Here is a 15,841-nt window from a genome sequence, read left to right as displayed (position 1 = left end):
AGTATTAATAAGCAAAAGTAAGCAACATCTGGGTTTTGTACATTGCAAGTGTTGAAGAATGGCAAAATGTGTGTTTTCATAGTTGTCTATTAAATTTGAATGACTGTATGGCTTAGTATGTGTAGGGACCAAACAAGTTCGCTATCTTCTGTTAAAGTGCTGTTTTGCCTTGTTAAACACAACTAAAAAGGTATATTTTAACATTTTCGGTCTAAACGAGTGCTTTGTGACCCACGGCTATAGGAAGATTTTTTAACTAGTATCCTTAGAAATGTATAGTTGGTTAAGTCAGAAAATGATAAATTAATTTGTATGCAAACTAACAGCACACCTAACCAGTACTAAAACTTCAGACAACAAAAGCTAGATGTCTGATTACATATTAATCAGCAACACACAATAATAAATAACAGTTCCTATAAACTGGAAACTACTTTATGTCTTCATCCTCATTCCAACTTCATAGTTTTTAATAACATACACAATTTCAAGGTAGTGAATTCATGATTATCTTCCACTGCGCTAATCCAAAACAGCTTCTGGACTGGAATTCAAACTCCACATGAAGACAAAGATGTAAACCACCAGCGGCACAGATTTAACAGGTGTTTGCGCTTTTGTGACCCATTTTGGGTCTTCGCTCTGTGCGACTGGACGAAGGGCATTGTTAAAAGAAGAACGCCTCTTTACATTTTTTTAATTAAAAGAAAATTAATATCCCTGGACATAGCTTTCAACCATAACTTATTTTATTTTTTCTCAAGACTTTAATACAAGAGCCAATCTCCATTTTCCGGACAGGGTTTCTTAATTCTGGACAGTCCAGAAGAATTCTGGACGGTTGGCAAACTTAGTACAGATATTCTGAGCTGTATGCATTATCATTGCTCATGTTGAACTGGGCATATGCCTTGTATCCTTTTCGGTAAAAGATTATCTTTAGTAAGTATTCCAGGTTTGTTGCAGTGTGTCTGGACAGGGGCATTATATTCAATGGCTAGCCTAATTAGGGCTGAATAAATGGGGACAATGACATCCTTAGATCTAGACATAATCTCTTTGTTCATAAACTGTGCAATACAGAAGGATTTTCTTAGAACAAAAGTTAAGTCACTTTCCAGATAATTTCCAAAATCCCGAACAACTGGATCAGCTCTTAGACACGTATTGTCTATGTGGTAGTTCCCTAGGGTAGATAACCTCCGAAAGGAAACAATAATGCATTTTTTGGCATTTAGTTTCAGACCATGATTTTGACACCAGTATTTCTTTAGGACAAACCTTCCTGCAGGATAGCTAAGTCATTTGGGAATTAAATGACTGCACCTAGTTTGCAGTAATCTGCAGACTTAATTAGCCAGAGCCCTTTGGTATTGGCTTTTACTTCAGAAAAGTATATGCAAAACAGGAGAGGTCCCAACACAACACCCTGTGGGACAGCACTAGTGACTGGTGTCATTGTGGAGGTAACTTCCCCTATTTTGATTGTCTACATCCTATCTGTGAGCCAGTTGGCAGTCCAGTGGGTGACATAAGGGTTTACTCACAGTTTGTTTAGCTTTCCTAGTATACTTGAGTGGGGAATTGTGTCAAAAGCTTTGGCCAGGTCAAGGAATGTGGTGTGTAGCATTTTGCCATCATCCATTGCTTTGGTGACCTTTTCAATAAAATCCAGCTGGTTGAATAAGTATGACCTGCCCTTGAGGAATCCAAACTGAGAAAGGTCCATTGTTTGGAGGTGTCCTACATCCTGATTAATTAATTCCACGATAAGTCTTTCCATGGCTTTGTATATGAGGCTTGTCAGACTTATGTTTCTGTAAATGCTTGGGTCAGTGGAAGGTTCTCTCTTATGCAGGGGAATGACTGCTCCTGTTCTCCATTCCCTTGGTACAAAACCTGTATGGAGGCTAAGACTGAACAGTGTTGTTAAGATTTTGATTAATCACACCCTAATCTTCTTCACAGTCCATGACCAAGGATCTACAAGTACTTTGTTCTTTGTATGTTATTTTTCCCATAGTAACATTGTACTCTATGACTGAATTCTTGTATCACATCTACTTAATGATTGTTTTTATTTATGCTTCATCTTATGCTGAGTTATATTTTCTTTGCATGCTTGCTCTTACTTGATTACTTTTACGTTGATATTGATTAAAGTTTATTTTTTCTTTGGTGGCATTTTTACCATGCTGATATATATGTACATGCAAGCAGCATAGGGGCACAGTGGACAGCGTTGTCACCTCACAGCAAGAGGTCCCCCAGACTGATTCTCAATGGATAGCCTTCTGTGTAGAGTCTGCATGTCTTCCCTGTATTTGCATGAGTTTCCTCCAGGGGCTTCAGTTTCCATCCACATTCCAAAGACATGCAGTAGGTGGGCTGGACACTCTAAATTGGCCATAGGTGTGAGTGTGCATTTGACTGTGTTGTGTGGAAAAACAACGGTGGCAGGGCTAGCTACCCAGTGGTGTAAACCTTGGCTCTAGATGATGGCCACTGTTGAAGTGACACCCTGACCATATGTGCAAAAATGGGAAAAGGGGGTTGTGGATGGATGGATAGATGGATACATACACATATATATCTATACACATATACATATCTTTGATAATATAGTATGTATATATATATATATATATATATATATAGAGAGAGAGAGAGAGAGAAAGAGAGATCTGTGTCAGTTGGATTGAGCTTTCAGAAACTCAAAATTTATATCGGTGAAGCATTATAGATGCATATTTCACTGAAGAACTCCAGAACATTCAGAAAACACAAAATCTTTTTTACGGGATTTTACACAGAGGCAAGCCCCCTGCACACCCCCCATGCCCCCTGCTAAATATATATGCAAAGCCTAAGATCACACCTGGCATTGAGGAAAATGGTAATTGCATTTTATGATCCTCACCAGCTGTATTACGATCTCCATTCAAAAAGCTTTAGGTTTTGGAAATTTTGAATCAAATTGTAAACTCGTAATCAACTGATATGGATCCATATATATATATATATATATATCTTTTTGGGAGGTGCTGCACACGGCACCTATCAGATTATGCTATTAAGAAGAAGGATCATTTTGAAGCGGCGAAACCTGATAAGATCTGACTCATTACAGCCTTTAAAGCAGCTGTTACACTCTGCCAAATGTCCTTGGATGTCAGGTAAAGTATTAGGACGGAAGAGTGAATGAAGATGGTCTTAAGGTTGTGGAAGATGGGGAGGCCAAAGACAGCATAAAAAATGTCTAACTTCCATTGCATACATTCTCATTTCATGTACCCTTTCTTTCCTTCAATTTGGATTTAACCATATCCTGCCCTTGCTCCGAATGAAACGGAGTTCCTTCACGCTTGATTAATCTTCCGCCGCCTGCGCATTCAGTGTGTTTTTGTTGAAAAGCTGGCAACTCAATGGCGAGCTTCCATGTAGAAAATGAAGAAAGGGCTGGGTACCAATACAAGAGATAGCAGTAATCCCACGAAGGCTCGCCGAAACAGAATCGTTGCACACCATCCAATTACAACTTCACTTCTGAAACGGCAATTTCTTTGAATTTCGCGTTAGCTGGATTGAAACCATATATGTACCTTTCTAGCAGCCCTTATCGGGTCACAGAAATGAGCAGGGTTACATACAGGATATTTGTGGCTGGCGGGGCAGGAGGTGCAGAGGGCCCGTGAGGATGGAGGGAAGATGCGCGACCCACATATTTGTTTAACTGCTGACCCACTACGTCTCAGCACCCCTCCCAATCCAGTCCAGCAATTTATCTTTGGTTCAGCCCTGTTTTTTGTCTGAGCTCTGAAGCCATGCCTTCAGGTATGGGTCAGAGCTATTGCATGTGCTGGGCTCTTCTTATTGGTGATTTGAACTGTCCATCTCTTCTGGTTATTATTTCATTTCTCTGGGATTATTTTGCTCTATGTAACACGGCAAAGGAATTTCTCGAGTCCATACTGTTAGGTGTTGGCAAATTACATCAATTAGTCTTGAGTGATCAGAGTTACGTATATCACAGTATCTTTTGTTTTGTTTGTTTGTGTCTTTGACTTTTTCAGTTAGGGGTTATTACAGTGGAACTCTGGAGTCCATTAATGATTGGTGAGTGGATTTTCACGTGCCTAGTTCCAGCTACGGTACTTCATGAAGGCAAAATACATTCATGTATACTCCACACAGAAGACACAGTATCTGTTGTTATGTTTTGTAAATGCTTGCTAGTGTATGTTTTCATACTGATTGCTATTGACTATTCCACAGTTATTTCTTTATTAGCTGTATTGACCAGCAAGCGATAGCCAGAATAGGAGCAGCAAAGCAAAAATCAGTACAGGGCGCATCTCGTCCTTCAATTAGGCCTGGTCGCATTATCTTCTGGACGATGGCTGCAGCAGTGCAGAATGGATGGGTAATCTAACCAACAGTGTGAAGCACTCGGCAACAGCAACTGACTTAACAATTGGGGTATGAACTTCCGCGTCTGTATGAATCAGCCAGGGAGATAGAAAGCACAGTTACTAAGGAAAAATGCTGGATTTAGCCCCCAAGTGCAGGTACATAAATGAAATGTCCACTTACCTAACAAGACTTTTCACTTTACTGTGGCAATCATGGAACATCCTATCTTTTGAGCCAGTTGGCAAACCTTTGGGTGCATAAGGGCTAATTGTTTAGTTTTTACATACCTTTAGTAGGGGATTGTGTCAAAAGCTTTGGCCAGGTCAAGGAATGCGTGTGTAGCAATTTGCCATCAAGCTGGCTCTTTGGGGACCTTTCCAACAAAGTAGGGGTTTAATGTAACCTCCCTTGAGGAATCCAAACTGAGAAAGGTCCATTGTTTGGAGGCTTCCTACATCCTGATTAATTAATTCCATGATAAGTCTTTCCATGGCTTTGTATATGAGGCTTGTCAGACTTAGTTTCTTAAAAACCAGGGTCAGTGGAAGGTTCCTTATGAGGGAATGACCTTTTGTTCTCCATTCCCTTGGTACAAAACCTGTATGGAGGCTAAGACTGAACAGTGCTGTTAAGATTTTGATTAATCGACTAAATTTTTCACACCTGCCAAAGTTTTACAAGTACTTTGTTCTTTGAATGTTATTTTCCCCTAGGGAACACTTTTACCCTAAGACTGAATTTTTTTATCACATATTTTTAATGATTTTATTTATGCATTTTAATAAACTGAGATATTATCTTGCAACCCTTTTACCTCCAGATTTAGGATTTTACAAGAATTTTTTGTAACTTGTTTCCAATTGTAACATTTACTCTATGAGGGAAAACTTGCACAATCACTTAATTGTTTTATTTAGCCAAAGTGTGCTGATAAAATATTTTTTTCATGCTTGCTCTTACTTGATTACTTTTACATTATATTGATTTAAATTTATTTTTTTGGGTAGGGATGGTTTTCCATGCCAAAAAATATGGGAAAGCAAGCAGCATAGGGGCACAGTGGACAGCGTTGTCACCTCACAGCAAAGGATTTACCAGCTGGCTCAATGGATAGCCTTCTGTGTAGAGTCTGCATGTCTTCCCTGTATTTGCATGAGTTTCCTCCAGGGGCTTCAGTTTCCATCCACATTCCAAAGACATGCAGTAGGTGGGCTGGACACTCTAAATTGGCCATAGGTGTGAGTGTGCATTTGACTGTGTTGTGTGAAAAAACAACGGTGGCAGGGCTAGCTACCCAGTGGTGTGAACCTTTGCTCTAGATGGTTGTCACTGGTGAAGGTGACACCCTGACCATATGTGCAAAAATGGGGCAAAAGGGGTTGTGTATGGATGGATAGATGGATACATACACATATATATCTATACACATATACATATGCGTGTATGTATGTATATATATATATATATATATATATATATATATATATATATATTATATATATATATATATATATATATATATATATATATATATATATGAATATATATATATATATATATATATATATATATATATGTATATATATATATATATATATATATATATATATTTAGAGAGAGAGAGAGAGAGAGAGAGAGATCTGTGTCAGTTGATTGAGCTTTCAGAAACTCAAAATTTATATCGGTGAAGTATTATGATCACATTTCTGAAAACTCGAACATTAGAAAAACACAAAAATCTTTTTTTTACGGATTTACAGAGGGCAAGCCCCCCTGCACACCCCCATACCCCCTGCTAAATATATATGCAAACTCCAAGATCACACAACATTGAGGAAAATGGTAAATTTTATGATCCTCGCTGTACCACGATCTCCATTCAAAAGCTTCAGGTTTTTGGAAATTTGATCAAATTGTAAACTCGATCAACTGATATGGATCCATATATATATATATATATATATATCTTTTTGGGAGGTGCTGCATACGGCACCTATCAGATTATGCTATTAAGAAGAAGGATCATTTTGAAGCATGAAACCTGATAAGATCTGACTCATTACAGCCCCAGCTGTTACCTCCCCTGCCAAATGTCCTTGGATGTCAGGAAGTATTAGACAGAAGAGTGAATGAAGATGGTCTTAAGGGTTGTGAGAAGATGGGAGGCCAAAGACAGCATAAAAAAATGTCTAACTTCCATTATACATTCTCATTTCATATTACCCCTTTCTTCCTTCATTGGATTCTAGCCATGTCCTGCCCTTGCTCAGAATGGCTGGAGTTCCTTGCCCAGTTAATCTTCATACCTTGCTGCATTCAGTGTTTTTCCACAAAGCCATATAAACCTGTTGAACTTCCTCAGACTGTTCAACAGTAACTCTTGATGTGACACCCCATGTAGAAAATGAGAAGAAAGGGGCTGATGCCAATACAGAATAACAGTAGTAATCACAAGCTTATATCATTACCATAAATTTTCTTGGGGATATTGACATATAACAGCAATATTTTGGTAGTTTGGGAGTAAACTTGGCTAGGCTTAAAATGGCTTTTGGGCCAATAACCTGATAATCACCTATGAACCAGTGAACCTGTGACCATCATTATGTCTTTGCTCACCCTGCTGAGTGGTGTGTTAGTATGCCTAACTATTCAGTCACCCACGAAAGGGATGGTTTAAGATGTGGCAGTATGTTCTGACTACTTTAAGGGCTTCTGCATACTACTTTGGTGAGCACTGCTTGTGATGGAAACAGTAATGTGTTTTGTAAGTGAAGTGTGATTACAATATTCAATATTCAATACTTCAGTTACAGTTGGTTTAAACTTTGAATTCCACGTTTTTGTAATTGCTTTAAATAAAGCATATTAAGTGGAAAAAAGCATTAGTTACAGTTGGTTAAGATTTTGATTTTCTTGTAATTGCTTTAAGTGAAGCATATTAAGTGGAAAAACAGGGTATTAGAAACAAGAAGAAGGTTTGGAATTTGCAATGGATGATAAAGGTGCAGAAGGAGACACAAATGAAAGACTGCTAAGGAACTTTTCAAGGGGAATATTAGGAAGTTTCCTTTACGGATATGCTATCAGTTCTTCAAATCTTCTTGGACTGTTGACTACAGAGCACAGTTCTATAAGTGAATTAAAACTGAAATCAAGCAGATGATTTGGACTAGTGAAGGGGGGAAGCTATGATTTGGATGTAAAGCCTAGACAGATTAACCTGATTACCTTGGCAGACTTTGTTACTCTTTGGTCTCATTGTAATGTAATCTAGGCCATTATTTTGGATTCACCATTTATTTAAAACCACTTTCAGAGTACACAATTTAAAGTTTTTTTTCCCGGTGTGGGAGGAGTGGAGAAAAAGCAACACCTCCCATTTGCTGAACATAGCTTTCAGTGTTTCATTCTTTGTGTTACCTTCTGGCAAAGCATAATCCTTCTACCAACGTTCATATTCCTATCATTTCTCAGAAAAGAGTATCTTCAATTTCATGTCTCAGTGGCGAGATGAGTATGTACATAATGTCAACATAATAAGCTTGAGTACTTTTTATTTTAAACTCAGGTTATAAACTGTTTTTTCTTGCATCTTAGGATAAGGCATGTGTATACATACTGGTTACCTTATTTTTGCTTGATTATTACTCACAGGGCTTTGAATGGGATTTAAAAGGAGTACCACTGGATCCCAATGCAGAAATTCACGTGGTCATAAAGGATCATGAAACTATGGGTAGGAACAGGTAAGACACTTCCAGTTACCTGCTTTTCAAGAATTGTCTTTATGTTAATGTGGAAAAAAGCAGTTAAAGAAAGATTTATTTTTGGAGAAGGATTTTACAAAATGTAATATAAACATTCTACTAAACATTGATGGAGTTTGATAGAGAAGAAGGAAAAATCAGTTCCTGATATATAATCTATAAATAATAGTTTTTTTCTGATTTGAGTTCTTAATGACATGTAAATAAAATTGTGTGTCTTTGAATAATGAAGATTAATGTTACAGGACAGCTGTTTTACTTAAACATAAAAACATGCTAAATTAAACAGTAAAAAATTAAATAGTTTCAGACAACCGAAATGTACATGAAGATGTGCGAACTGAGTGTGCATAGTTAGAGATGCAACTAGAATAAATAAACATGTACTAAACAGAATGAAGGTTATAAGTGAATGCTGGAAACTTATGTTAAATGTATGAGTATGTATACATTGGCAGCAATTAACCATCCGCAGTAACTGCTGCAAAGTGTGACCTAAGCAATGGTGTGTTAGTGTAGATTAGTGAATATTTTGTTTCAGGAGGAAATAATATGTCTTTTGGTGAACTTAATAACTTCTAATCAGGGGTTTTAAATATTTTATGGAAATAAATACAACAGCAGTGCTTAAATATGCAGGATCATTAGAAATATAATGTGGTAACTAGAATATCTGTAAAATAGTTATGCCTGTGTATTTCTGAGCAATTGTTGGTACTTAACTCATTGCATTCTAATGACTTATCCAGGCATTTCTGCAGTTACAGCCTACTGACACCTCTAGGCATAAGTTATTGCACATTTGCATTAATAATTCCAAAACCATGGTAGATACAATGCATTAGAAGATTTCATGTTAAAGGTTGCACAATAGCAAATGCAACTGTATTGATATTTGACCTCTGTCTAGTACAGATAAAGAAACATTGAATATTATTTGTATATTATTTATTTGTATTGTAATAATGTGCATATCTTACTATGTATCTCAACAATCAAGTGACACATCAAAACTGCTTAGCTTCATATGAAAGGTCATAGCTGTTTGAAGAAAATGCTACCATCTTTGTTTGTATTGCTTGAATTGTTATTGAGATATCATAAGCTGTTTTTACAACATTAACTAATTTGTATTTACCATGGTTATTGTGGCTTATAAAATCCAGTTTAAGACCTAGAATTGAATGAATGTAGCCAATGTAAAGGTAACTTTTTTCCAAATAATTTGTCGTTTACAGTTTTCTAGTAACTTGTATCATTCTATAGACATTAAAATTTTTTGAACTGTGAAGCAATAACTTAATTTGTTAAAAGGTTCAGGGCACACCCACTGGGAGTTTGAGTACAAACTCAAAAAAGCCTTGTTGGAGGGAATGAGTAATTTAATGCATATTAGCCAGTGTCTTACCCACTGGGAATATGTTAAACTTAAATCTAGTGTGTAAAAATGTGATTTTGATTTATTTTGTAACTGTAAACCAGATTTTGTGCTTTCTACGCTACCTAAAAGGTTTGTACATCTTGTATGTAGATGGAATATAGATCATTTATATAAGTACGGAAGAATTACTGTCTGCCATAAGGTTTATCTTGCAGTCCATAGTAACTTGATCTGTATGCCTTTACTAAAGTCCTTTAGATCTGTAGGACTGTCAAGAGTAAATTTATATGCTTGTGTGCAATTATAGGCACAGAACAAGAAATGTTCAAATGCAAATGCTTAGGAATATTAAGTACTAAAATGGAGCAGACTAACTGTTGTTATTAAACGCTAGCTTCTTTCTTATATAGTGAGTGTGTGTCAGCGTAGTTCTGGACTTGCGTTTGCATTATGGCAAATGTTCATCATATTGATCACTGCTGTAGTAACATTAGATATATAGGTTATAGCCTGCCAAGGATATAACAGACAACCATCTTCCTAAGCTTCTGGGCACCTTCCACTCACCCAAACTGTAACCTGGCCAAATTCGCCCCAGCACTCCTAGTTCCCTCATTCTGGCCTCTACACACAGTTTAAGCAAATCACTTTTTTTAAATCTGTGTCTTACTTTTTAGCTCTTCCCTTTAGTGCATCCTAACTGCCGAGACTACAGTGTAATACCATTGAGGAAATAATTGAATGAATACAGATATCAGTGCTCTGAGGTATATTTTACAGCATTTTCCAATATTTTGCTGCAATTTTGTTCCAAAAAAAAATCACACGTAAAGAAATTCAGTCTTATGTCTTTTTCTTTCAAGAAAGCAATAAGTTGTTTCTAAAGATTAACTCTCAAAAATAACAAAATAATACTGTTTTCCAATAGAAGCTGAGAGAAAAACAGTGGTTATAAGGATAAAGACATCTTGTCTGAAGTCAGCTGCCTGCCATCCTATACACATTTTGTGCATTCCTTTGCTGTTACATTGAGATGAAATTAAAACAACAAATGGCTACAGGTATATATTTCAAGCTACTGTAGGTCATTCATGTACCCAGCATGTTTTCTCACCCTTATTCCCAGAAGGTACCAGTCTTCTGTGCACCAGTCTGTGTTAGACTGGAATGAAAGTTGAAGAATAAGTGGCCACAGTAATATATCTCAATGTGTTGCTGTCAGATGTATGCACACAATATGCCTCTTTACTTCTACCCACAAAAATAGCTATCTGTATACATGTGTAATGTTTCGTTGTGAGGAAGGTGAAAAAAGATCACAATAATGTATTCCAGCTTGCTGCTCAAGACGGTGCACTGTCCCTAGACATATTATGGTGACCTTCTGTGCTTCTAAATAGTACTCTGTTTCTAGACATGTTATAGTGATCTTCTGTGCATACCTCAGAAGTGTAATTATGGGGAAAATTAAAGAAATAATCACCATGATGTCCCCAGCATCCACATAGGCTATAGGGACCCAATGTGCACACTCTGAGAAGGACCAAGTTTAGAGCAGATAGGACCCAAGGCATAGGTTAAGGATGGGGCCCCTGGTATACCTAGTTCAAAATCTCCTTATGCAGTCATGGGTCTCGGGGCCGAATGAACCCAAAACAACTCTGAGGGGATAGATGTTGTGTAATGCTTTTTATGCCTTATTTTTCTAAGATAATTATTTAACTGTTTACTGCTTGCCAGAAGATTAATGTATGTGCTCCCAGTATTGCGTGTCTGCAGATAAATTGCTGATGTTATTTTTTTTCAAACGTACACACACATTCTAATAATCCTTCTCACAGCCAAGATCTATCACAAGATGCACACATGCATACACCCATAGTCGCTCTCTCTCTGTTTTACAAACACACACACAACACAGGACACATCCATACTAAACAAACGCAAACAGATACAAACACACTAAACACACACACACGCGCACACACACACACACACACACACACACACACACACACACACACACACACACACACACACACACACACAATGTACCTGCAGGCAAACTGGAGGAATACCATTTAAGCCTGTGACATGTTTTTGGGATGTTGGTGGAAAGAGAGCACCTGGATGAAGCCTACATAGTGATAAAAACAATATGCTGCCTCCCTGCAGAAGGACTCACAGCCAAGAACTAATCCAGATAACCACATTCTGTGAGATGACTACTCCACTCATTGTACACTGTGCCAGTGATCAGGTTTTATCCCACATCCTGCCCAGACTACCAAAAATAGCCACTTGGGTGCAATGCTGATGTTTTGACTTTATGGAAAGTGAAAAAAAAATGATGCCAAACTTGTTACATTTAGATACAATGCAACACTTCCAGTCATACACATTTTCATCCACAGACAATTCCCCCTACCAGTCACTTACAGACACTTTACTGCCTTTGCACATCTCTGTCTGACTGTTTTTTTTAATAATTACAGTGAAGTATTTCAAACTCCTTCATATAAATGCACACTAGTTTCACAAAGCCAGATTGCTTACTTTGATCATGACAACATGGTCAGTAACTGGCAGCAGGGTCAGCAACTTTTATCTTATACTCAGATTCTACTTTTTATTAACTGTATATACTTCAGATGTCTGATTGTAACAAAAATGGCCACAGTAACACACACACACACACACACACACACACACACACACACACACACACACACACACACACACACACACACTAATTACGGCCATTTTATCAATTGTACCCACCTCGGATGTCTAATTGTGATAGAACTAATGAATAAATACATAAATTGCCACAGTAGTATATTTTAGCTCACCACTGTCAGAAGAATTTAGTACAGCACAGAAGCATTCAGTAGAATCCATTGCAACCCCCTGTATATACACACACACACACACACACACACACACAAATGTGTCCACCAGCTACAGCAACTTTATTGAGTGTGTACACTTCATATGTCTGATTGTGATTAAATGAATCAATAAAACACAACAGAAGTGGTCACAGTAATATATTTCAGCTCATGAGTCTCAGTAACATGCTATAGTGCAACCCCCCTCCTACATTCACATGTATGTGTGCAAACACACACACACACACACACACACACACACACACACACACACACACACACACACACACACACACTAAGTACAGCCGCTTGCTTGACTGAGTGCACCTTAGTTGTTGAATGAGATCAAATGAATGAATAAATATATAAATATAATTTATATATTATTCAGTTTATTGCTCTGAGATCCATACAGAGCAATCCACTGCCACTCCAGTACATATGCACACATGAGTGACCACGACCAGTTGAATTCACAAATAATTAGATAGCTGCACAGGAATATACAGTTGTTTAATCAAAGTAATAAAAATACAAAGGCTATACCATGTGAAGCACTTTTGTCTCTAAATTTACGAAACTTCATCAGAACAATATGATTATACATCATAACCCATTTATAACCTTGCATACTACCACATGACCAATGAAAAAATTCATACAGAGTTGTTAAATAATGAATAAATAGACTTGTATACCATCTGTTTATAAAAAAAAGTCCCATTCATTTGAAGACAGTTAAAACAATTAAAATGTCAGGGTGGAACAATTCTAAGGGAAAGTGTTACACTAATCTCACAAATTTGGATTTACATAAATAGATTTGTTTAAACCTAGTGATTTATCTGCATTTTAGAAAAATTGTCATAATAGTTCTTTATACTGAAAAACCTCCTCCCGTAGTCCACTCCAGGATTCTTTTCCATTTTTTCCTAACATACAAAATTTAAATCTATGAACATTTTTACAAATAGAAGTATGTCTGCCCAACATTTTTCCTTATTTCTTCTTTCTATGTCATATATATGTTCATAAATACGTTTTCCAAAAATTCTAGTACCTTTACCTATGTAAAAGGAAGGGCATGGTTGATACAGTGCCAAATGTATGAGACCACTTGTCCCTATTAGGTATAACTATATTACTGTTACTAATTTGAACAGAATCCATCTCTAGTATGTACATACATTGATTACAGAATCCATAGTAATGCATTCTTTTAATCAAATCATAATTATTAGTCTCCTTGTTCATCATTCTTTTCTCCAATATCCCGTTCACATTGTTAGCCCTTCTATAAATAAACTTAGATGCAGATTCAAATTTACCTTTTAAACTATCACACAAGTTGAGTAAATCCCAATTATTTTTCTGTAACCCCTCTGATGTTCTTTATGCCTTTGTTGTATATCAGAGTTACTGCTTCTGACATTTCTGTTACATTTCTAGTGTGCAATTACAAGTTATGTGATCCAATACGCAGTATAGAGAATATGTTTCATCTGTCAGTTTCTTACAGATCTTAGTTGTTAACTTTTGAATCAAATCCTGCAGGATATCCCCACTGTAAAAACATTATTGAGTCTGTCTAATTCTAGGTTAAATATAGATTCTTCAGAGATCATGTGGGCTAATCATACCATCTGTGCTTTAACAAGGCTGCATTTTTGATGGAACTCATGATTACTTTGAAAATGTAAATAACTATTAAAGTTTGTTTCCTATAAATATTTGATATAAATATATATTCTAATTTATTTTTAATTATACATTCACGTAACTAATTTCATCAGTAGAGAAACTGTATGTATATTTTGAAAATGAAGAACTATTATTAATATATTCAATAAAATCTGTCAATTCACTTTCAGTACATGTCCATAACAAAAATATATTATGTAATCAGAACTAAATAAGTATGATTTCTCCCAATAATACATAATCCTGTTTGCAAAGGTGGGAGCACATGCTTCTCCCATTGCAACACCAGTTTCAAGCAATGATAATGGTCTCCTGGAAATATATATCTAACTGCATTGGATTTAATGGGAGAATTAACATATGCACACACAAGTATCTTCTCCATACATACTTAAATAAAAAAAAAAAGTCTAAATCTATATCTGTCTGTATATATATAGTTACCATTAAATTGTTCAATCATGGATAAGATTGACCTGTGTAGGAAGATGACCTATGATTACGGACGACAATTCATAAGATTGACAGTTGTACAAGAAAGGATGATCTCTGGGGAAGAGGAATATGGCCCTTCCCTGGGGATTGTGCAGTCTCAGAGTTAGTAAGGGTGTGTGTGTGTGTGTGTGTGTGTGTGTGTGTGTGTGTGTGTGTGTGTGTGTGTGTGTGTGTGTGTGTGTGTGTGTGTATTATATATATTATATATATATGTGTGTGTGTGTGTACATATATATATATATATATATGTAATTATAATTAGAAGCGGTATGGGGGACACACACAAACACTGTGTTATACTTTGCATATTCTGAGAAGTAACCTTGGGGGATGCACAGAAGCATGTCGCTCTTGCACAGTTCAACATTACTGTGTCAACTTTAAGCATGTTGACGTAACACTGAATTGACCTTACCCACTGAATGACCCGGCGCGCAGACGTGTGTGCAAAAAGGTATGTGTGTACAGAGTCATTGGCAGTGTCATCTGCACAATACCATTTAAAAATCTAATTAATTAAAAAAAATACTTTTAGATGTACTTTCAGTCCAGTCTGCAAGTATCTGTGTGCTCTTTTACAATGGACTCATGCTACTTTAGGTACCAGTCTCCTACTGTAGCCTAGGCCTGTGGGAAAGGTTGCTCACTACTTCATCTAGCAACCCTAGTGCTCCACTCTACAGACATTGTTCCTACTCTCCTAAAATGGCAAGAAGACCTGTAGTAAGGCATAATCACCTTCTTAAATATGGATGGACATAGTGAATGAAAGGAACCATGTGAACTTGGGTACTGCAACAGATAAAGTTAGCTTCTGAATGATTGGTTAAAATGTGTATTATGGGAAGAGCTAAGCCATATTATGACTCTGAATCTGTAAGGTTGCTTACTTGAATGATCATTGGAAGATATTGCAGACACATTGTGTACACTGCAGGTACATAACTTGAAGAGTAAGATTACATCTGCATGAATGCTGCTTAGTATGTGCAGTGGTATATGACCTGTTATTTCGTTAATATTATAACAGTGCTCAAATGTCCATGGATAGTAATAAGTTAATCTTATGGTATTCTGATAGTCTTGTCAAACTCAAGAGTATGACCTCTCTTACCTGCTGGTTTACCAACTTAAGTCTAATCATCAACATAACAAGTGCTCTTGGGAATCTTTGAAAGTCTAGGATCAAG

The 15,841-nt window shown here is 36.7% G+C and overlaps 1 protein-coding gene across 5 annotated transcripts in view; it reads left to right on the top strand.

The window, feature by feature from the left end:
* DYSF (dysferlin) overlaps positions 1 to 15,841 on the top strand; it is a 3,914,743-nt gene that overhangs the window by 910,506 nt on the left and 2,988,396 nt on the right. For all 5 annotated transcript variants that reach the window (XM_044064060.1, XM_044064063.1, XM_044064061.1 and 2 more), the window contains exon 3: positions 8,071 to 8,162. In XM_044064060.1, coding sequence (XP_043919995.1) covers positions 8,071 to 8,162 — 92 coding nt within the window. The remainder of the gene's footprint in view (positions 1 to 8,070; positions 8,163 to 15,841) is intronic.

The sequence above is a fragment of the Protopterus annectens genome, chromosome 2.part2 (genome assembly GCF_019279795.1).
Source record: "Protopterus annectens isolate FY-2018-M chromosome 2.part2, PAN1.0, whole genome shotgun sequence".
Lineage (NCBI taxonomy): Eukaryota > Metazoa > Chordata > Ceratodontiformes > Protopteridae > Protopterus > Protopterus annectens.
This window is presented reverse-complemented; position numbering and strand designations above follow the sequence as displayed.